This window comes from Callospermophilus lateralis, chromosome 2 (assembly GCF_048772815.1).
Source record: "Callospermophilus lateralis isolate mCalLat2 chromosome 2, mCalLat2.hap1, whole genome shotgun sequence".
NCBI classification, from domain to species: domain Eukaryota; kingdom Metazoa; phylum Chordata; class Mammalia; order Rodentia; family Sciuridae; genus Callospermophilus; species Callospermophilus lateralis.
This window is the reverse complement of record NC_135306.1, coordinates 166,893,459-166,916,960: the sequence shown is the minus strand read 5'-3', so window position 1 is coordinate 166,916,960 and position 23,502 is coordinate 166,893,459. Positions and strand designations below refer to the sequence as shown.

At 36.7% G+C, this 23,502-nt stretch overlaps 1 protein-coding gene across 2 annotated transcripts in view; it reads left to right on the top strand.

The window, feature by feature from the left end:
- Positions 1 to 16,897, top strand: part of Saal1 (serum amyloid A like 1) — a 31,589-nt gene extending 14,692 nt beyond the window's left edge. Inside the window, exons 10-13 of one of the 2 annotated variants that reach the window (XM_077108860.1) lie at positions 9,556 to 9,749; positions 10,962 to 11,054; positions 12,204 to 14,058; positions 14,320 to 16,897. In XM_077108860.1, coding sequence (XP_076964975.1) covers positions 9,556 to 9,749; positions 10,962 to 11,054; positions 12,204 to 12,296 — 380 coding nt within the window. In that variant the 3' untranslated portion in view covers positions 12,297 to 14,058; positions 14,320 to 16,897. Of the gene's footprint in view, positions 1 to 9,552; positions 9,750 to 10,961; positions 11,055 to 12,203; positions 14,059 to 14,319 lie in introns of both variants that reach the window. The other variant, XM_077108859.1, reaches the window with a different exon arrangement.
- Positions 16,898 to 23,502: the final 6,605 nt, after the last annotated feature.

Here is a 23,502-nt window from a genome sequence, read left to right as displayed (position 1 = left end):
CTTCAGTTTTTTTCCATTTAGAATGATGCTAGCCTGAGGCTTAGCATATATAGCTTTTATAATTTTGAGGTAAGTTCCTGTTATCCCTAGTTTTTCTAATGTTTTGAACATAAAGGGATGCTGTACTTTGTCGAATGCTTTTTCTGCGTCCACCGAGATGATCGTATGATTCTTATCTTTAAATCTATTGATGTGGTGAATAACGTTTATTGATTTCTGTATATTGAACCAGCCTTGCATCCCAGGGATGAATCCTACTTGATCATGGTGCACAATCTTTTTGATATGTTTTTGTATACGATTTGCCAGAATTTTATTGAGGATTTTTGCATCTAAATTCATTAGGGATATTGGTCTGTAGTTTTCTTTCTTTGAGGTGTCCTTCTCTGGTTTGGGAATCAGGGTGATATTGGCCTCATAGAATGAATTTGGGAGTTCTCCCTCTTTTTCTATCTCCTGAAATAGATTATGGAGTATTGGTATTAGTTCCTCTTTAAATGTTTTGTAAAACTCTGCTGTATATCCATCCGGTCCTGGGCTTTTCTTGGTTGGTAGTCTTTTTTTTTTTTTTTTTTTTTGAGGTCGATCGATCGGCTGACTATATTGACAAGATACTGATTGGTTACATGTTGAAGAAAACATACAATACAAAATACAGAAAAAGTTGGTTCCATCCCCTCCCACTCCCCCCCTTACCCACCCACCCCCAAATACTCATCATCGTGATTTGGTCAGAACAGGGCTCAGAGCCAGAGGTCAGGTGACTGAGGGTGGAGGGGTCATGGGCAATGGATGCGTGGCTGTCACAATGATGCTGCGGTAATGCTGCGTTTTCTCTCCCAGCTGGGAGTTGGGTGGGAAGGAGGCTGCAGCCTGATGACAGCCAGCTGAGGGCAGAGCTGCCTGTCCCCTTCCCAGCCCAGGGCCTGCCCACCATCGCAGACTAAGACCACTCCCAACAAGGTAAGGATGTGGATGCTCGGTTGGTAGTCTTTTGATGGCTTCTTCTATTTCCTCCCTTGATATTGATCTGTTTAGGTTGTTTATATCTTCCTGATTCAATCTGGGTAGTTCATATGTCTCAAGGAATTTATCTATGCCTTCACTATCTTCTATTTTATTAGAGTATAGGGTTTCAAAATAATTTCTAATTATCGTCTGTATTTCTGAATTGTCTGTTGTGATGTTGCCTTTTTCATCCCGTAAGCTAGTAATTTGGGTTCTCTCTCTTCTTCTCTTTGTTAGTGTGGCTAGTGGTCTATCAATCTTATTTAATTTTTCAAAGAACCAACTTTTAGTTTTGTCAATTTTTTCGATTGTTTCTTTTGTTTCGATTTCATTGATTTCTGCTCTAATTTTAATTATTTCTTGCCTTCTACTGTATTTGCTGCTGATTTGTTCTTCTTTTTCTAAGGCTTTGAGGTGTAGTATGAGGTCATTTATTTGTTGGCTTTTCCTTCTTTTAAGGAATGAACTCCATGAAATGAATTTTCCTCTTAGTACTGCTTTCATAGTGTCCCAAAGATTTCGATATGTTGTTTCTGAGTTTTCGTTTACCTCTAAGAATTTTTTAATTTCCTCTTTGATGTCTTCTGTAACCCTTTGTTCATTCAGTAGCATATTGTTTAATCTCCATGTGATGTAGGGTTTTTCCTTTCTCATTTTATTATTGATTTCCAATTTCATTCCATTATGATCAGATAAAATGCATGGTAGTATCTCAACTCCTTTGTAATTGCTAAGCTTTGCCCTGTGACATAATATATGGTCTATTTTTGAGAAGGATCCATGTGCTGCTGAGAAGAAAGTGTATCCGCTTGATGTTGGGTGGTATATTCTGTATATATCAATTAAGTCTAAGTTATTTATTGTATTATTGAGCTCTATGGTTTCTTTATTCAATTTTTGTTTGGAAGATCTGTCCATTGGTGAGAGAGGTGTATTAAAATCTCCCATGATTATTGTGTTGTGGTCTATTAGACTCTTGAACTTGAGAAGAGTTTGTTTGATGAACGTAGCTGCACCATTGTTTGGGGCATATATATTAATGATCGTCAAGTCTTGTTGGTGTATGGTTCCCTTGAGCAGTATGTATTGTCCTTGTTTATCCCTTTTGATTAACTTTGGCTTGAAGTCTATTTTATTTGATACAAGTATGGACACCCCTGCTTGCTTCCGGGGTCCGTATGAGTGATATGATTTTTCCCAACCTTTCACCTTCAGTCTGTGTATGTCTTTTTCTATCAGATGAGTCTCCTGTAGGCAGCATATTGTTGGATCTTTTTTTTTAATCCATTCTACTAGCCTATGTCTTTTGATTGGTGCATTTAAGCCATTAACATTTAGGGTTACTATTGAGATATGGTTTGTATTTCCAGCCATATTTGGTTATGTATGATACTTAACATGATTAGTTTTTCCTCTATGCTTAGTTTTTCCTTTATTGTACTACCTCCCATTGTTGGTTTTCATTGTTATTTTTCATTTCCTCTTCCTGTAATGTTTTGCCAAGGATGTTTTGAAGAGCTGGTTTTCTAGCTGCAAATTCTTTTAACTTTTGCTTATCGTGGAAGATTTTTATTTCATCTTCAATCCTGAAGCTTAATTTCGCTGGATACATGATTCTTGGTTGGAACCCTTTTTCTTTCAGCGTTTGAAATATGTTGTTCCAGGATCTTCTAGCTTTCAGAGTCTGTGTTGAAAGATCAGCAGTTATCCTGATTGGTTTACCCTTAAATGTAATCTGCTTCCTCTCTCTTGTGGCTTTTAAGATTCTCTCCTTATTCTGTATGTTGGGCATCTTCATTATTATATGTCTTGGTGTGGATCTCTTATGATTTTGTATATTCGGTGTCCTGTAGGCTTCTAGTATTTGGATTTCTTTTTCATTCTTTAAGTCTGGGAAGTTTTCTAGTATTATTTCATTGAATAGATTACTCATTCCCTTGGTTTGGACCTCTGTACCCTCTTGTATCCCAATAACTCTTAGGTTTGGTTTCTTGATGTTATCCCATAATTCTTGGATGTTCTGCTCATGATTTCTTAACATTCTCGCTGAGCTGTCTATGTTCTTTTCAAGTTGAAAAACTTTGTCTTCGTTGTCTGAAGTTCTATCTTCCAAGTGTTCTACTCTGCTGGTAATACTCTCATTTGAGTTTTTAATTTGGTTTATTGTTTCCTGCATTTCCAGGATTTCTGTTTGTTTGTTTTTTATATCCTCTATCTCCCTATAGAGTTGATCTTTTGCTTCTTGGATTTGTTTATGTAATTCATTGTCCAAGTGATTTTTCATTGTCTGAATTTGATGAATAATGTCTTCCTTGAGACTCCAGATCATCTGAAGCATGTATATCCTGAACTCTTTGTCTGACATTCCATCAGCTGCAGATATTACCTCATCTAATGTTGAATTGACCTGTATTGTTTGTGGTCCTTTCTTTCCTTGTCTTTTCATACTGCTCATGATTCTTTCTAGCTTTGTGAAACTGTTGAGCTAATGTTTTTCCCCTTATATATTTGTATTGTTCTTGAATAGCTCCAATATCCCTCTTTTTCGGAGAAAGACAATGTTAACAGATCCCAATATCAACAGTACATTATCTAAGGACAAGTTTTCATTATTAATACATTTATAGTTAGATTCTAAGACTATAGATGTTGGATTTAATTATTACTTAAGAATATATTCCTTAGTTTCATAAAAGGCGTACCATATCTGGTGGCATATAGAAAACTTAATTTCAGACGAAGGATGTTATACTTAAAGAGAAAGGAGTGAGGGAATGAGGTTAAACTAACTTAGCACCTTTGGAGAACTCTAACCACTCGACTGGTAATTTATGGAAGAATGTATAGACTCAACCTCCTATTTAGATAGTTACCCTATGTATAGATAGCAAAAGTTAGGAGATTGAAAGTGGTATAGAGAGAATATGAATTAAAAAAAAAAGAAAAGAAAAGAAATAACAAGGAAGAAAAGAGAAATAAGAGAAGGGAAAGGGAAGTAAGATAGAAATACAGAAAAAAAAAGGGGGAGAGGTGGGGTATATGCAATTCCTCTATATTATATTACTTTGGTAATTCAGTTGTTCATGCTCAGTTCTTGGTTTCACATATGTTGAAGTTGTGGAAGAGAGAGAAGAAAAGAGAAAGAGAGGAAAAAAAAAAAAGTCTCTCAGAACACTGTTTTCCTTGCTTCCAGTAGGTGGCGTTGTCTATTCCTAGTTTGAGCCTCTGTATTCAGGGTGGTGGGTATAGCCAGTGTGAAGGGAAATGAGCTTCCACCTGTATCTTCCCTACTCTAGTCTCTGAGGTAGAAACCAGGTGCCTCTACAGTTGTTGTTTTGTGTTGATAGCTACAATCCCCAAAAGCTTGTGGGAAATATTTTGAGTTATCGCAGCTAAGGGTGGGGGAGTTGGAAACCGGGTACCTGGATCAGCCGCAACTGTGCTGGTAGCCACACCCACTTTGATGGGTTTTAAGGGTTGCTGGGCTTCCTGGAGACTAGCGCTCTGGGCGGGACCAGACTTCCTCCTCCCGTCTGGCTGAGCGGCTGGCGCCTTCCTGCTCCGGTCTGGCTGGGCGGCTGTCGCGGCTTCCTGCTCCGGTCTGGCTGGGCGGCTGTCGCGGCTTCCTGCTCCGGTCTCATATGTAGTTTCCTTAATGACTGTTGATGTCCTTAATCTTTCCCTTGAAAATTATAGAGAAAGTTTATCATACTAGAAACTTTTTTTTTTTTTTAAGTTGGTGTAGCTCAGTTATCCAGAATAGGGGATGTCATTGTGGCATAGTCACACATACATGAAATCGCAATTTGATTGATTTTACTCCCCAGTACTGCCCTACCTTTCTTTTTCTCTTCCCATCTTCTCCCTCTACCCTAATGGTCACCCTCTACTTTCATGGCATCCTTTTCGCCCCCCTTAACTTTCATATATGAGGGAAAACATAACAGTACTTTCATGAATCTGACTTACTTCACTCAAAATGGTGGCCTCCATTTCCATTAATTTTTCTGCAAATGACATAATTTTGTTCTTTATGGCTGAACAGAAGTTCATTGGGTTTATGTTCAGAGTCACAGCCGAAGGGGCCCCAGCAAACTTTCAGACTGCCAGCTGATGAGCTGAAGGGGCCCCAGCAAACTTTCAGACTGCCAGCTGATGATTGGCTCACAGCGGCCCCAGCAACTGATGGGTTTATATACCACATTTTCTTCCATTCATCTGTTGGTGGACACCTAGGGTGATTCCATAACTTGGCTGTTGTGTTGTGCTGTTATAAATATGGTATGTGTGTATCTAAGAATACTTACTTTCATTCTTTTGGATAAATACTAAGGAATGGTATAACTGGATCATATAGTAGTTAAATATTTTTATCTTTTTAAGGAACCTCCACACTAATTTCTATAATTACTATGCTAATTTATATTCCCACCAACAGTATATAAGAGTTTCTTTTTACTGTATCCTAGCTAGCATCTATTATTATTTGTATTCTTGAAGACTGCCTTTCTAACTAGAGTGAGATGGAATCTTAGTGTAGTTTTAATTTACATTTCGTTGACAACTGAAGATGTTGAGCCTTTTTTTTATTATAGTTGTTAGCCATATTGTACTTCTTTTGAGAAGTGTCTGTTCATTTGCCATTTATTGATTGGGTTATTCATTTGAGTTCTTTGCATATTCTGGGAATTAAATCCTATGTTAGATGATTAGCTAGCAAAAATTCTCCTATTTTGTGGGTTGTTTCTTCATTGTTGTGTCCTTTTGTTCTGTAGAGGCTTTTAGGTTTGATACCATTCTATTTATTCTTTCTCTTATTTCCTGAGCTAAGGGAATCCTATTCAAGAAGTCTTTGCCTGTGCCTACATGTTGAAGTGCTCCCTTTATTTTTTCTTCTAATAGTTTTAGTTTCTAGTCTTAAATGTGGGTCTTGATTCCATTTTTTTTCCCCCGAATACCGGGGTTTAAACTCGGGGGCACTCAACCACTGAGCAACATCCCCAGCCCTTTTTGTATTTTATTTAGAGGCAAGATCTCACTGAGTTGCTTAGTACTTCACTTTTTGCTGAGACTGACATTGAACTCCTCCATCTCCCAAGCTGCTGGAATTATAGGTGTATGTCACTGTGCCCAGCTTGGTTCAATTTTGAGTTGACTTTTATATAGGGTAAGAGATAAGGATCTAATTTTATTCTTCTATATGTGAATGTCCTGTTTTTTATAGCACCACTTATGAAAGAGGGTGTCTTCACTAACATGTTTTTGACGTCTTTTTCAAGAATCAGATGGTTGTGGGTGGGGCTTGGCTTCTGTGGTCACTGGGAATGTTGAATCCCCCAGCAGCTTTTGCAGAGCACTGATATCTATGGACACTAACACAGACTTCATTTAAACAACTCCATAGACAATTAATGGCAAAAACATGAATCATTTTGTATTGTGGCATTTAAATCCTAGCACTTTGGGAAAGCAAGGAGCAAGGTTTTGAAAACCATGGTTCACCATCATTATGCATTCAAAAGTTGAGTAAGATAACCACATCAAGAATTAGGACCTCTTGGGACTGGGGTTGTGGCTCAGTGGTAAGGTGCTTGCCTAGCCCATGCACAGCCCTGGGTTCGATCCTCAGCACCACATAAAAATAAATAAAATAAAGGTATTGTGTCTAACTGCAACTAAAAAAAAAAAAAAAAAAAAAAAAACAAAAAAAGAATTAGGACCTCTTCAAAAGCTTCAAGTATTATCTGCATTAAAGCTGTCCATTGAACTCTCATAAAAGTAGAAACTGAAAGGAACCTTTTTCCATTAATACATTTTTAAAAACATCACTTCCTCTGACTTCAGTTTTCTTGGCCATTAGGGTCTTTCATATTATCTGTTCCATTACACAAGAACCAACAAAATATTGCATATATATGTATGTATTTTTTTCATATTCTGTGGCCATAAATTTTTATTGATAGAGGAGCATGAGTTTGGCTTGGTAAGTTTGGAATTAGGTCTATTATTGTAGCCTACAAAAAGTTGAATCAATAATGTAAAAATAAGGAGTAAATGTTAAAAATATGTGAGGTTAATAGAGCGTATGTTTTGCATGGGGCAAGGCCCTAATTGAATTTCCAGCATCAAAAAAAGCAACCCCCCACCCCATGTTTATTTGACTTTATTTTATTATGTGTAAAGTGAACCTGTTAGTTTCCTCACCTACCTCACAGGGTTGTTGCCAGGTTCAAATGAAATAATGTATGCAAAAAAGACAATAAAATGTGTAATACAGATAGGGAGATGTATTATTACATAGTTGGCAAATCATCCTCTCTGCTTTTTAGCCTGGGAAGGTCTGTGCTTGAAACACAAGTTGGAAAGCATGTACGATGTTCAAACTGGATACAGGGAAATAAGGCCATAGTTTTGGGGGTTTTTCCCCTCTGAGTACTTAGAATACTATCATAGGCTAATTCTAAGAAGGAGGAAGACAATAAATTTCTTCAAATTATAAATTGGAATTGGTAATATTCTAGAGTCATTAAGGGTAGTGACATTAGTGGTTTACAATATCTTTTTACCGAGTTTTTCGTTTTTAATTAAAGAACAGAGCAGAATATTTCACAATGTATCCCACATAGGAAGAGTTAATATCATCTTAGTTATATGTATGTTTAAATGTGTGTGCAGTTGGTGGTTAAATAAAATGCATTTTTTTTCCTTGTTGGAGGAAAAAAAGAATTAACCATGTGGTTTGGTTTCTGTGTCTTCTGTTCCATTCCTCTGACTTTTTTAATGCCATGCTTGTTTTTATTATTGTGCTCCTTAGGATAATTTGAAATCAGTTATTGTGTTGCCTCCAGCATTGCTCAGGATTGCTTTGGCTATTCTGGATTTTCTGTTCTTTCTAGTTCTATGAAGACTATCACTGGTATTTTGATGAGTATTGCATTGAATTTGTAGATCACTTTTGGAAATATGCCCATTTTAACAATATTAATTCTGCCTATCCGTGAACATGGAAGATCTTTCCATTTTCTAGTGTGTTTCTCAATTTCTTTCTTCAGTGTTTTATAATGTTCATTGTAGATGTCTGTCTTTCACCTCTTTGGTTAGACTTACTCATATATATATATATATTTCTTTTTTTTAAGCTATTGTGCATGGAGTTTTCCTGATTTTTGTTGTATGGAAAAACTGTTGATTTTTGTAGGAACCTCTTTTGTGCTATTAATAGGACTAGATATTTTTTGCTGCAGCCACCCCAAAACTGTGTAAAATTTTATGATCGGTGAAGAAAGTATAAAGATGTTCCTTTAACTCCAAGCTGCTGATTAAAATCTTCTCCTTGTCTTGTCCCAGCCTGGAATAGTGGTTTTGCAGAGATAGGGATAAGTTGAGAAAGAGTCAAGAGGCTCGTATAGATTGATGTGACCTACAGGGAAATATGGAATAAGAGTTGGGCTTTTGAGTTGGTGATAATATAAGGAGGTAGGAGTAGATCTAAGGGGACTATAATAAAGCAGCCAGGTAGGGAGGTGTTCTGAAGACATTGAATTGAGTAATAAAAGATAAGATTTCCCTGGTTGCTAAGTTTTTAAAAAGTCACTTTCATATACTGTACATAAATGACTTACATTTGGATAGGAAATTAGATTTTTTTCAAATTAGTATACTTGATATTTCAGTACTGTAGAAAACTTTCTTTTTTTCCCCCCGGTTATAATTATTAAGCAGAAATGGTTAAGTTGAATCAGTGTTTGAATCTGCATGAGATCTCTTAGCATGTTGATGGTACAATATATATTTTGAATATGAGCTTTATTTGTTTTTTTTTTTTTTTAATGTGGTGCTAGGATTGAACCCAGTGCCTCACACTTGTGAGGCAAGTGCTTTACCACTGAGCTACAACTCCAGCCCCTGAATATGAGCTTTATTTTTTTTGTACTCTAATTAAAATGACTATTCAGTCTTTAAAAATTAGACTGAATTTTTCTGCTTAATTTAATAAAATTTAGCATTTAAGAGCTTTGTCTAAGATTTTTATGATGTTAAAACTTAATATTCTTTTGTCACTGTGTCCTCAAAGACCCTGCGTTGTAGGGCTCTTTCCTAGCTCTCTAACCTCTTTCTGTGCTACTCTTCCCTTGCTCACTAGCCCGGAGTCATACTGGCTTCCATTTTGCTTTTCAGACATTCCTGATATTTTCTTTTCGGGGTCTTTGCTCTGTTCCTCTGAGATATTTTGCTGGGCTTTCTGCATTGCTAACATTTCTTATCCTTTAGTTCTCCAACACAGTATCAACTCTTCAGAGAAGTTCCCCTGTTGAGCTGCTTTATTATATTTCCCTTTTGTTTCCGTCATAAAATTTACCAAAACCTGAAATGATCTATTTTATTTATTTACTTGTGTGAAGGTATGTAGACATAAGCCTCTCGAAAGCTGATGCCTTAGCAATCTTATTTACTACTGTATCTGTAGTTCAGTATGAATGTATGACTTAATGAGGTAAAAAAACCAAACTAGCTAATTTCATGTCTCTTTATTTGTTTGTACAGTAGATCTTCCTCTGATTGACAGCCTAATTCGGGTGTTACAAAATATGGAAGATTGTCAGAAGAAACTAGAGAACTCTGCAGAGTCTAACCAAGAAGAAAATAAAAAGTCTGATCCAACCCAAGATGACTTCCACTTGAAAATCTTAAAGGATATTTCATGTGAATTTCTTTCTAATATTTTTCAGGCATTAACAAAGGTAGGAAAGAAGTATTTATGGTTTTGTTGTTGTTGTTGTTGTTGTTGTTTTTGGTACCAGGGATTGAGCCCAGGGGTGCTTAACCACTGAGCCACATCCCCAGCCCTTTTTTATATTTTATTAGAGACAGGGTCTCACTGAGTTGTTTAGGGCCTTACTAAGTTGCTGAGGCTGACTTTGACCTTGTGATACTCCTAGCCTCAGCATCTTAAGCCACTGGGATTATAGGCATGCACCACTGTGCCTGGCTTTTTTTTTTTTTTTTTCAGCAAATGAAAGTATGGTTTGCGTATTTCTGTGAACTTTATTGCTGCTTTTTTGCGGAGCTGGGATTGAACCCAGGGTTTCATGCATGTTATTTTTATTTTATTCATTTATTTATGTGTGGTGCTGAAAATCAAATCCAGTGCCTCACACGTGCTAGGCAAGTACTTTACCACTGAGCTACAACCTCAGCCCTTGCTAAAGTCTTTTTTAAGCATCAAGTGATATGATCAATTCAGAAGGATACCTCCAAAAGCAATAGAGAGGAAGAATTAGAGAGTTGAGGCTGGAGGCCAGGAGACCAACTGATGGGCTCTTAAGGTTGATAATCTTCAAGAATATTCTGGCCAGGCTCCATGGTGCATGCCTGTAATCCCAGCAGTCTGGGAGGCTGAGACAAGGAAGGTCGTGGGTCCAAAGCCAGCTTCAGCAATGGCGAGGTGCTTAGCAACAGTGAGACCCTGTCTCCAAATAAAATACAAAATAGGGCTGGGGATGTGGCTCAGTGGTTAAGTGCTCCTGAATTCAACCCTTAGTACAAAAATAATAATAATAATAATAATAATAATAATAATAATTTGAAAAATCATGAGAGCCTAAACAATGAAGTGTGAATGGAGAGGAGTGACAAGGTAAGGTTTAGCAGAGTAGAATTGAACACTTCGGGGGGGGGCAGGGATTAGTAGCCGGACAGAAGGAAAAGTCCTGGATGTACCCAGGTTTTTGGTTTGTGCAGTAGGGTGGATGGTAGTACCCGCCATTAAAATAAGGACCACAGTGGAGATGTGTTGGGTTATATAAAACTTTTGATGAAGCTAGGTTCAGTTTGCAACATTTGAAATGACCATAGGATCAGTAAGTAATTATATATACTGATTTGTAATTTTTTTAGTAAATAAAGCTTTAGAATTTTTCATTTTTTGATAGTAAATCTTTTGTTTATTTTAGGAGACTGTGGCTCAGGGGCTAAAGGAGGGCCAGTTAAGCAAACAGAAATGTTCCTCTGCATTTCAAAACCTCCTTCCTTTTTATAGTCCTGTGGTGAGTATGGGTAAAAGTATAGGGGTCTGTATTTCACAGGATTACTAAATGTTCTCAAGAAGGACTTGATCTTTCAAGGCCATTGTCAAAAAAGATGGTACACATCACATGATTTAATGCCCTGTCAGAAAGATGGCTACTGGCTAATTCATAGTATTGGCCTAAGTGTAATTCTGATTTTAGGAAGAAATCAATATGGAATTTACGCTGTCCCTTTCTGTTATAAAGTAGAAAGCATAGGTATTAAGCAAAAGTAAGATTATTATGAAGAGTTGGTATTTTGGGGGGTGGGGGGAATACTAGGGATTGAACCCTGGGGCACTCAACCAGTGAGCCACATTCCCAACTCTCTTTTGTATTTTATTTAGAGACAGGGTCCCTCTGAGTTGCTTCGTTCCTTGATTTTGCTGAGGCTGGCTTTGAACTCACGATACTCCTGCCTGAGCCTCCCGAGCTTGATTTTTATGTGAGAATTTTGTGTTGGTATCCCCTATAAGTACATTCAGCTGGGATTACAGGTGTGCACCACTGTGCCCAGCTTTTTTTATGTTCTTCAAATAACACATTTGCTACCATCGGAGGCAGTTTCTAAATAGAAAATTTTATAGGAAAATAAGTACAAAAGGAAGGCATGCAGAAACATGTTGAAAAGGAAAATATTAATAAACTATAGTAATGGACTTTTTTTTTTTTTGGTACCAGGGATTGAACCCAGAGGCACTACTGAGCCACATTCCCAGTCCTTTTTTATTTTTTATTCTGAGACAGGGTCTCACTAAATTGCTTTGGGCCTCACTAAATTGCTGAGACTGATCTTAAACTTGGAATTCTCTTGGCTCAGCCTCCTGAGGTGCTAGATTTACAGGTGTACAACACTGCGCCCGATATAATAATGAACCTTAAAGGGGAATCAGCAGGAGGATAAGTAGTAGTAGCTCAAGAATTAAAATATAAATAAATAAAAAAGTTAAGTATAGTCACTTCCTTCATGATGATTCAGGGGACCGTGATATCATCTGGAAATTCATCAACATATCTGTCTGTTGAACTATTTAGAAAACCATAGGTAGAACATTTTTTTATAGTCAGAATATCTTCAATCACCGTTTTTCTAACTATATTTATTTGATTCTTTTGTTTGACTCCCAGGTGGAGAACTTCATTAAAATCTTACATGAAGTCGATAATGTCCTTGCTGATGACCTGCAGGAAAGCTTCCCAACTTTGAAGGATCAGGCTTGAAAAATGAGTTGGAATTTCTTCTGTCCAAGAAATAAACTTGATTTTTTTCATAGTTGAAATTGACATAAAGGAAATATTAGATAAAACTGATACTAGACACAATTGCCTAGTGTTGTGCCCTTCTTCCTCTCTAGACTTACCTCAATTATTTGGTATTAAAATCTGAACTTCACCTCCCTCTATTTTTAATATTGCTTATGAGTTATTTATCTTTAGTTGAAGAGAGCAAAAATACAAACTTACCATTGAGGTTCTTTTGAGAATATTTGAGGGGTTGGTAAGGATTTTCTTCATAACTATTACTTTGATTTTTATGTGAGAATTTTGTGTTGGTGTCCCCTACAAGTACATTCAGCTGCAGTAACAGAAAACTCTTTCATTAGTAACTTAAGTCTTTTATGTATTTTGTGTATTTATGCAATAAGAAGTCCAGAGGGGGGCTGTCCAGCTCTGAGAAGTGACTCAAGGACACTGCTTCCTTTCATCTTTCCATGAGACATATATACCTTTATATTCATGTTTATTGTTTCATGGCTATGGGTTGTGTGCCATGTCTTTCATCTTCATTCAGAAAGAAAAAGAGGCAAAGGGGCTTCCTCTAGCAAGTCTTATCCTTTGTATTAAAAGGATAGCCCTCCCTGGCCTTCTTTATCACATGGTCATTCCTAGTTGTAAATGTTTAAAATTTTTTTCTTTGTAGTCTATGTAGGAGAGAATAGTAAGAAAGAAGGGAGGTATTAATGGTGCTTGGATAGCCAGTTGATGGTCTTTGCTATAACGTGTAAATATATTTTAGCCACTTTGTAAAAGTAATTTGTGTTGCTTCCTTTCCAAACTGTTAGTAATTACTTAAAAGCAGTTATTGCTCTTAGTTTACCTTTGTTACATTTCAATTTTATTTTCCTACATTGGACATATGAAGGTAGAAATTTTGACATTGTGATAAAAGCATATTAGCCAATTTCTTTTTTCAGCATTATTCCAGTAGTTGAATTTCAGAAAGTGATTCGCTTGAGGATATTCAGATTTTTTTTAAAAAAATTAAGATTTAGGGGAGTTGGTAGCTTCTGATGATTTACAAACTGTGCTGTACACACACACTTTATTACTCTGTGTAGTGCTTCCTAATGAATGAATTGTATTCAGGTACTATCAACCAGCTATGCTTAAAAAAGCATCCAGTTTGTATTATTTCAGATACTAAAAAGTGGAATTTCTAATAGATATCAGTTATGAGTAATAAAGCTAGCTTTTAAAGCTCATTCCACATTTGTTTTAGAATCTTTTTTTTAATATTTATTTTTTAGGTGTAGTTGGACACAATGCCTTTATCTTATTTATTTTTATATGGTGCTGAGGATCGAACCCAGGGCCTCAACGTGCTAGGTGAGCGCTCTACTGCTGAGCTACAACCCCAGCCCCTTAATCTTTAAGGTAGTGGTCTTGTCTTACACTTTGTTTACTTTCCTTAAGGGATTTTTGTTGATAAAACACAGAGATAACTCATTGATAAAAGAAGACTGATTCCAGTTTGGAGGAAGTTTTATTGTTTGAAGTGTCACTGTTGAAAAGAATGGGACTATAAAATTAAAATTTTAGAGTTGAAACTTTTAACTGGTAGGTTTACTTTATGTTTGTATGTCCTGAGGGCTGGTCTTATTGAGAGACTGAATGTGTTTATTTAACATGAAGTTTCAGAGGCACCAGTGAAATGACCTGCTAGCCAATGCTAAAACTCCAGTTTTATTTCTTTAAGTATAAGGTTGAGGGCTGGGGATGTGGCTCAAGCGGTGGCGCGCTTGCCTGGCATGCGTGCGGCCCGGGTTCGATCCTCAACACCACATAGAAACAAAGATGTTGTGTCCGCCGAAAACTAAAAAATAAATATTAAAAATTCTCTCTCTCTCTCTCACTCTCTCTTAAAAAAAAAAAAAAAAAAAAAGAGAGTAGGTACCTACTTTCCCTCATGTTTCCCTTCTCTCACTCCACTTAAAAAAAAAAAAAAAAAAAAAATAAGTATAAGGTTGAGATGCAAATACCCTATAAAAGTAACACTTGAAATTATTGGCTTTATTTTCCTTAGTGCATATACCTTTCATATTGCTTTCCTGAAAACATGTTTTAAGAGGGGGAACACAAGGCTTGGGGGTTCTGAGGAAGAGAGTGCTACCCAGAGGATGAGTTATAGAGGGAAAAAAATGGGTTATTTTATAGGAAGGTAGGGTGTGTTATTTCTGATTCACATTTCTTTTACTTTGGACCTGACCTATTTTCTTTATTACTTCTTTCTATTATAACATTATAAGCTGCTACATACTTTCGTAGTATTTTGATACATATGAACATTTCTTTTTTTTTCTTTTTTATTATTTTATTTTATTTTTTTATTGGTAGTTCAAAACATTACAAAGCTCTTGACATATCATATTTCATACATTAGATTCAAGTGGGTTATGAACTCCCATTTTTACCCCAAATACAGATTGCAGTATCACATTGGTTACACATCCACATTTTTACATAATGCCATATTAGTAACTGTTGTATTCTGCTACCTTTCCTATCCTCTACTATCCCCCCTCCCCTCCCTTCCCATCTTCTCTCTCTACCCCGTCTACTGTAATTCATTCCTCTCCTTGTTTTTTTTCCCATTCCCCTCACAACCTCTTATATGTAATTTTGTATAACAATGAGGGTCTCCTTCCATTTCCATGCAATTTCCCTTTTCTTTCCCTTTCCCTCCCACTTCATGTTTAATGTTAATCTTTTCCTCCTGCTCTTCCTCCCTGCTCTGTTCTTAGTTGCTCTTATTATATTAAAGAAGACATTCGGCATTTGTTTTTTAGGGATTGGCTAGCTTCACTTAGCATAATCTGCTCTAGTGCCATCCATTTCCCTGCAGATTCCATGATTTTGTCACTTTTTAGTGCTGCATAATACTCCATTGTGTATAAATGCCACATTTTTTTTATCCATTTATCTATTGAAGGGCATCTGGGTTGGTTCCACAGTCTAGCTATTGTGAATTGTGCTGCTATGAACATCGATGTGGCAGTATCCCTGTAGTATGCTCTTTTAAGGTAACATTTCTTAAATCTGTAAATTATAATAAATAGTTCAATATAAACTTTTAAAATGTTACATGATCTGAAGAGTTCACTACAATGTTCTATATTTGAATCAGTTGCAGTGGTATTTTGAATGATGCTTCTCCAGAACATAAATATGATATTTGAAAGTACATGTACAAATAAAATTGAAACTCACTCTTTCCCTACACTTTTTTGTAGGAGGAGAGGGAAAAAATTGAGAGGAACTTGAGTTAGCCTTTATTATATGTGGTGTCATTGTTTCTAATTAAATTTGAATTAGATTTTCAAAGTATTTAAATCATTTTTTTAAAAAGTCATATTCTCCAGGGCTGTGGTTGAAGCTCAGTGGTAGAGAGTTGCCTCGCACACGTGAGGCACTGGGTTTGATCCTCAGCACCACATAAAAATAAATAAATAAAAATAAAGATATTTTGTCTACCTACGACAACAACAAAAAAAATAATAAAAAAGAAGACATATTCTCCTGCCTTTTTAGAAGATATTTTGTCCCTTTCAGTTAATAGGATATTATTTTTTTTTTAAAGAGAGAGAGAGAATATTTTATTATTTATTTTTTAGTTATCGGCGGACACAACATCTTTGTTTGTATGTGGTGCTGAGGATCGAACCCGGGCCGCACGCATGCCAGGCGATCACGCTACCGCTTGAGTCACATCCCCAGCCCCAGTAGGATATTATTAAACTCTTGTTTTTTTTGGCTGATCCATCATTCTAGATGAAGAGCTTTTCCAACTGTCTTTAATTTCCTATTGCCTTATTTTTTAATTACTCACCTTGATAACTCTGGCATTTTAAGTGAGGAAAAGTTTAAAAGGCATCTCTCAACATATATACTTTTACATGTGAACACACACATACACACAAACTTTTTTTTAATGATGTGCATGCAGAAACCAACTGTAAACATTAAGGAACAACCTCTGAAGTAATCATTAAGTCTTAAGTGAACATCACTTTCTGTTGTACAGGATTGAGCTATAGTGATGGTGTAGAGCTGTGTTTGAGTAAATTAAAGAAAAGAAATGCTGAGATTATAGATTATCTTGCCTGTTTTAACTAGTATTCTTCATAACCTTATCAATATCCTATTTTTTCAAGGAATAGATTTCTTTAATTTAGAGTTAATGTATTCTATATGAACATGTCTTTTACCACTTTGCAACTTTAATCTTTTCTCTATTCTTGGTAGAAGTTTTAAGGAAGGAAAAATAAGTAATTTTTTTTATATTTATATTTTCCATTCCAAAATTTTTCTTTTTATTACTAGTGTGAGATCTAATCCAAGAACCATTATGAACAGTCATGTATGTACAATGAAATGGTATGATGTCTTAGATTTGCTTCAAAATAGTCTTCAAAATAGGGGTAAGGGGAAGGAAGGTGGGATAAGTGAAATAAAATAAGATTGGCTATGAATTGGAGTCGCTGTAGCTGGGTGTTGATTACATGGGGGTCTGTTACACTGCTGTTTCCTCTATTTTTGTATGTTTGAGATTTTCTATTAAAGTTTTTTAAAAACAAATCACATGATTTTAGGCCTGAATTTAATTATGAATAATGCTTATTCACAAAAGAATCAAACTATTATAATATTAAATATTTCTGAATTCAAAACAGTTGAAACCAACACAAATACTTGATAGAAAGGGTTATCAGTATATAACCAAGTATGTAAGAATTATTATCTTTATCTCATTGTTGATGTCACATGTTTTAGTGCCATACTTTTGTGTTATACTTTTGGGGTGGGAGGTTATTGGGGATTGAACTCAGGGGCACTCAACAACTGAGCCATATCCCTAGCCCTTTTTAGTATTTTATTTAGAGACAGGGTCTCACTGAGTTGCTTAGTGCCTCACCCTTACTGAGTCTGGCTTTGAACTTGCAAATCCTCCTGCCTTAGTCTCCTGGGCTGCTGAGATTACAGGCATGCGCCACTGCATCCGACCTACTGGTATCCTTTTACTAACAGAATCTCTTATTGTTATTTTTTTTAAATATATATTTTTTAGTTGTAGTTAGACACAATAGCTTTATTTATTTATTTATTCACTTACTTATTTCATGTGGTGTTGAGAATCGAACCCAGTGCCTCACATATGCTAAATGAGCACTCTACCCTGAGCCACTGTAGTCTGCTCGTAGAGTAGTAAAGAAAAGAAGCAGAATCATAGAGATAGAGATGGAAGTTTTTTAAGAGATGACCTATGTCCAATACTTATTCTTTGGGCTAGTCAGACCTACAAGAGTGGTTAAATGTTGTCCTTAGGGCTGGCCTAGGCCCAGAGCAACAACCACAGGAAACTAGGCGAGACTAAAAGAGTGGAAAGAGGAGGACACCTTGTGGTGGATGCTGCCAGCTTTCTGCTCTCACCTTATATTTGTTCATCAATCTGCTTTGTATTTCTGTATAGAATGCAGAGTCTGCATTGTTAAAATTTGATGATGGGCCTTAGGTTAATTTTCATAAAGTCAAATTTGCTTAAATACATTGTTTAACAACTCACGCAGCATCTGTAAGATAAAAGCTAAAGGGCTGAGGCTATAGCTCAGTGGCAGAGCACTTGCCTAGCACCTGTGAGGCACTGGGTTCTATCCTTAGTATCATAAAAATAAATACCATAAAAGTATGTTATTCATCTACAACTACAGAAAAAAAGAATACAAAAAGATAAAAGATAAAGAAGCATCCCTGAGTTTCTAGTTAGTTTCCTAGCCAAAGATTTTGGAATATTAGACTACTCCTTATTCCATGATTATTGTGCCCATGTAATATATTTTCTTCAGAGCTATATATTTCCCTGGACGTTCATGCCTGCAAACTTCTATAATTTAGCAGCACCATAGAGTAATCATTTTCATTTTACTCTAATTTTTCCTACTTTAGGGCCCTGACAAGGAACATAATTCTGAAAAAGGACCATGTTAAGTTGAAATTATACCTGGATGAGAGGATCTATACATCATCTGTGCTTTTTTGATTAGCTATGGCTTGGCTATGTGTGTGCATCTCTAATATAATCAAGTTGGAATTAAATTGAAACATAATTTGCCTAAGTTTGTGATAAAACATCAGACTTAATTTTCCTGGTAGAAATGATCACCGCTTGTGTGAAGTTTACTATTTGCCTGATCTTTACGTAGGCTATTTAATTCTACAATAATTCCAGAAGATGACTGCTACCATTTATGGAAATGGTAATTTATAGAAATGGGAAAATGAAGATTCAGAATGTTAAGTAACTTCTCCAAAGTTACATAAGTTGTAAGTAGCTGACCCACAGTTTGAATCTAGGCTTGCCTGGCCCTAGGGCTTGTCCTGTGAACCACTGTACTATACTTGCATCCTGTAGGTTGATATGGACCAGATCATGAAAATGTTTACATATCACGGACTGCAGTGCTGCACCCCTGTAATCCAAGTGACTCAGGAGTCTGAGTCAGGAGGAACATGAGTTCAAGGCCAGTCTCAACAACTTAGCAAGACCCTGTCTCAAAAAAAAAAAAAAAAAGAAGGTCTGGGTTATAGCTCAATGGTAAAGTGCCGCAGTCTCTGGCTGGGCACAAATCACGAGTCTCCACACAGCTTGTAGATTCAAACAGCAATTCTTTATTCCCGAACTCACACCGGCCGTCTACAAACACGTTCTGGGGAAATCCACGTTCTCTGCCCAAATCCACTCTCTGCCCAAAAATCCACCCACTGGGCTTCTGTCTCCCAAAATATACTGTCTGACCCTAAGAACTCAAGAGGAACTCAGCAGCAGGATAAGCCCTATTCTAAAGGGGGAACACCCTAATCTCCTATTATGCTAAACCGCCCTATTCTAAAGGGGGAACACCCTAAACACGGATCCGCCCTGGTCCTTGAGCAAGGTCACCTTACATGCAATGTCCTGCAAAATGTCCTATTTCCATGAGTCCTTCCACTAAAGAAACATGGGGGTACGCTGGCAAGGAAATTGTCATACCTACTTGGCTGATGGCTCCCAGCAGTAAAGTGCCTTTGTGTTCAATCCCAGTTATTGCTTCCCCCACCCAAAGAAAAAAGAAAAAGTAAGTGTTCATATATATCATGTGGAATATACAGTTGGAACATCTGCTTATTCTGTCTACTTCTTGAAGAGTTGCCCTTAATATACCTACATTCTTCCTTGTTTTCAGCGTGTGGTTGAACAAGAGATTTATTTCTGAGTCAAGCTGGGCAAATCAGGTTGACTCAGGAGATAACTCCTGAAGATCATATATACCTTACAAGGGTGAGGGCACTCTGTGGGGAAGTCATTTATTGACTGCTATATTATAGGCATTATTCGGATCATTCGAGCACTGCATTACTGCTCAGCAACTTTCCAGGAAGACAACAATGAATGAAATAAAATATACATAGAGGAAATACTGCTGTGGACAAAGAAGACAAAAATCTTGGCCTAATGGGGCTTGCATTCTAAATTGATGTGTAAGAGGAGTAGAGGAAGAAATGGGTCTGCATAGAGGGGTAAACAAAAGAGGTCATGCAGCCTATAGCAGATTGGATCATTATTCTCAAAGTTATCTCTGTGCATCTGTCCTTGCCAAGGCTTATTAATGTATGGAGTGTATTTTCCTGTCCCGTGACTTTGAGCTGGGCCAAGTTGCTTTGATCAGTAGAATGCTAATTTTTTAGAGCTGAAAGTAGAGTGCTCTAATGTGCTTGTGCAATTTGACCTCTAATGTTCCTGTCATTCACTGTAAGAAGAGTATGACCTAGGTAGCAATTGGTCCATGGAAGATGAGAAACATGGAGCAAAACTAAACCCATTCTATAGCCTGCAATCAGGAGTCCAGCCTAACCTAGCTGAGTTGCCAACCTGTACACTGGTGAGCAAGAACTAAATACTTATTGTTTTGAGTCATTGAGTTTTGGAGTGGTTTGTTATACAGCATTATTGAAGTGATAGATTTCTGAAATAGCCTGAGTGCAAAGCTGCATTACTGCTCAGCAACTTTCCAGCTCCATGTCATAGTGTTTTATAGGTCTCAGCAATAGTTCCTGTTTTAGTTGTCTGAAATATCCCAATATGTATAATTTCACTTACAGTGAGTTCCACTTGAGATGTAGTGATTGCATCCATTTCTTATTTTTTTAAATATTATTTTTTTTAAAAATATTCTTTTAGTTATAGAAGGATACAATACCTTTATTTTATTTTTAAAATTTTTTTTTAAACAGAGAGAGAGAGAGAGAATTTTTTAATATTTATTTTTCAGTTTTCGGCGGACACAACATCTTTGTTTGTATGTGGTGCTGAGGATCGAACCTGGGCCGCACACATGCCAGGCGAGCGTGCTACCGCTTGAGCCACATCCCCAGCCCCCCTTTATTTTATTTTATTTTTTTTTTCATTTTTATGGGATGCCGGGGATCGAACCCAGTGCCTCACACATGCTAGGCAAGCACTCTGTCACTGAGCCACAAATTGGGCCCCTAAATATTTATTTTTAAATGGCACATAACAGTTGTATATCTTTATGGAGTACAGTGTGATTTAAGTAAATGTATTCAAACTGCAGTGATCAGACCAGAGTAATTGGTATAGCCATCACCTCAAACATTTATTATTTCTTTGTGTTGGGGATATTAAAATTCTTCTCTACTAGCAGTTTTGAAATATACAATCAACTATTGTCAACAATAATGACTCTACTGGTCTATAGAACATTAGAAATTATTCCTCCTAACCAACGGCACCTTTACCCATTAGCCCTCTCTCTACCTCCTGTCCTCAACCTCCCCGATCTCTGATTACCACTATTCTACTCTTTATTATGAAATCAGCTCTTTTCTTTTTGCAGAACCAGGAATTAAACCCAGGGTTGTTCTACCACAGCTCTATATGCCCTCCTTTTTAATTTTTAAAAAGTGTTTTAATTAGTTAATTTATTTTTTAAAGACAGGGTCCTGCAAGATTGCCAGGCTGATCTTAAACTTTTGTCTTCCAGCCTCAGTCTTCCCAGTCAGTATACAAGTATACCCCACAAAAACTGGCTTGAAATCAAATTTTTTTTTTCATTTCCAGATGTGAGGACATACAATATTTGTCTTTTTGTGCCCTACTTGCTTAACATGCCCTTCATTCCATTCTTTTTTGAGATAAAAAAAACTCTCAACTATAAGTCATAAGCCTAGAAAATATGAAAATGTCTGTGGGGAGGCATGGCAGTGAAAGTCCCCCCAATTCTGGATGCAGTGCAAGCTGTCCCTGATAGAAGGTTCTGAAGAGCCAGTTGATTCATGGCATGTGTGCCTAAACCACACACCTCACAGGACTGAGGAAAATGGTTTTGTTTAAAATATTGCAAAAGAAAACACCTGTCCTCTGTGCCATTACCATGGTGAGTTTGACTCTGAAGGCACTGAGAAACTTGGAAGTGTCACAATTTAACTCTGAAAGCCTTATGAAGGAAGAGGGGATTGATGTGGGGGAAGTTTAGCAATAGAATCAACAGGAATTGAATATTAATTTGAGGCAAGGGAGAGGAGGAATGAATTCCAAACTTCTGGCTTGGGTGATCAATGGATGATGGCATCATTCACTGTGCTGGGGAAGTAACCCAGTGGGAGGAGGCATGGTACGGAGAGTGAATAGAAGATACATTAGATTCTGAGCATGTTGAGCTTTAAGTATGTGTTGGACCTCCAAATGGAGGATGTCTAATTTCCATATGGACCTGGAGCTTTAGTGAGAAAATGGGGTTAGAGATACAAATTTAGGGTTTACTACAAAATCCTAGGGAGCACAGATGTTTTAAGAACTGTGTCATCAAGAGAAATTGAGGTTGTACAGGGAAACATTGGACTAAGGAGGTTTACAGTCTCTGACTGGATTCATAAGGAAACAACATATTGAGAAGTTGTAATCCAAAAAATCAGCCATTTTCACCTTTCAAATTCTCCTAGAACTCACTAGAAATAGCTCTGTAAAAGATTGGCATCTGACACTGAAAATCACCAACCTGTTACAGAAAGACTTCCTCTACATTTCATGCCCACATTTAAGCAAGTATGGCATAGTGAAAAGTATACCTTAAAAAAAGGCACATTGTATGTGAAATATGATTTCAACTAATAAGTTAAAATGCATAGACTATTGAACAGAAATAGATCACACAGTAGTGGTGAAGGGGGGTGGGCATTGATCAAAGGTTACTAAAACTTTGACCAAAGTCACTTAACCTTTCTGAGCATCCTCATGTATAAAATGGAGGTAAGCTCTGCCTACCTTATAGGAACATTATATTAAATGAATTTTTAAAAAACACTTTGGAAATTGTTAAAGACTGCACATCTCGCATAACAAAGGAACTTCCAAATACTAATGTTTTGTTTCACAGCAATCAATTTCCAGGCCCCTCAGCAAGGTGATGTTTGGTGTTAAAATGAATTGATTGATAACTAGGTTTTCAATGAGATCTGAAAAGTCTGAAAGTTCTACAATCATGTTTGTTTTTTACTAGAGATAAACTGAATGAAGGTGTACCTTACTCCATGTTTTATTGCAATGTGATTTGTGTCAGAACATCAGTAGTTCTTTAGCTGTGCTCTTAATATATACCTCTTTGCTGCTTCTAAATACCTTTCTTTGTGAAATGATTTTAAATGAACTTTCAAATGCCAGCTTCCTGTGTTCCACTACTAAGGCTACAGCATATATTTATAAAAACTTTTCTGCTTGGTCGGATACTCTGTTAATTACATACTAACCTTGTATCAATATTGGGCTTGTTAACCTGCAGGCTGTTAGAAATGGAAACCTTAACAGACCATCTGCCAAACACTGCCATTGGAAATGCTTCTCTCTATTACTGTAATGAAATCACTAAAATCATTTCCTGTTCCCAGTCCTTATTCAGATCTTCTATCTACTGTCAATAAGAGGATATTAAAATGCTCAGGAAAGTCTACATATCCTTTTCATCCTGGTCCTCAATGAAGCAAATGGCTTTGTGTTTTAGTGATGGAAATAATAAATAATCAATGACGTCAAGCCTATTGTAATAAAAGAAGGTCGCTTATTAAACTTCCTTTCTCCAGCTGTTTTTCCTTTGACATC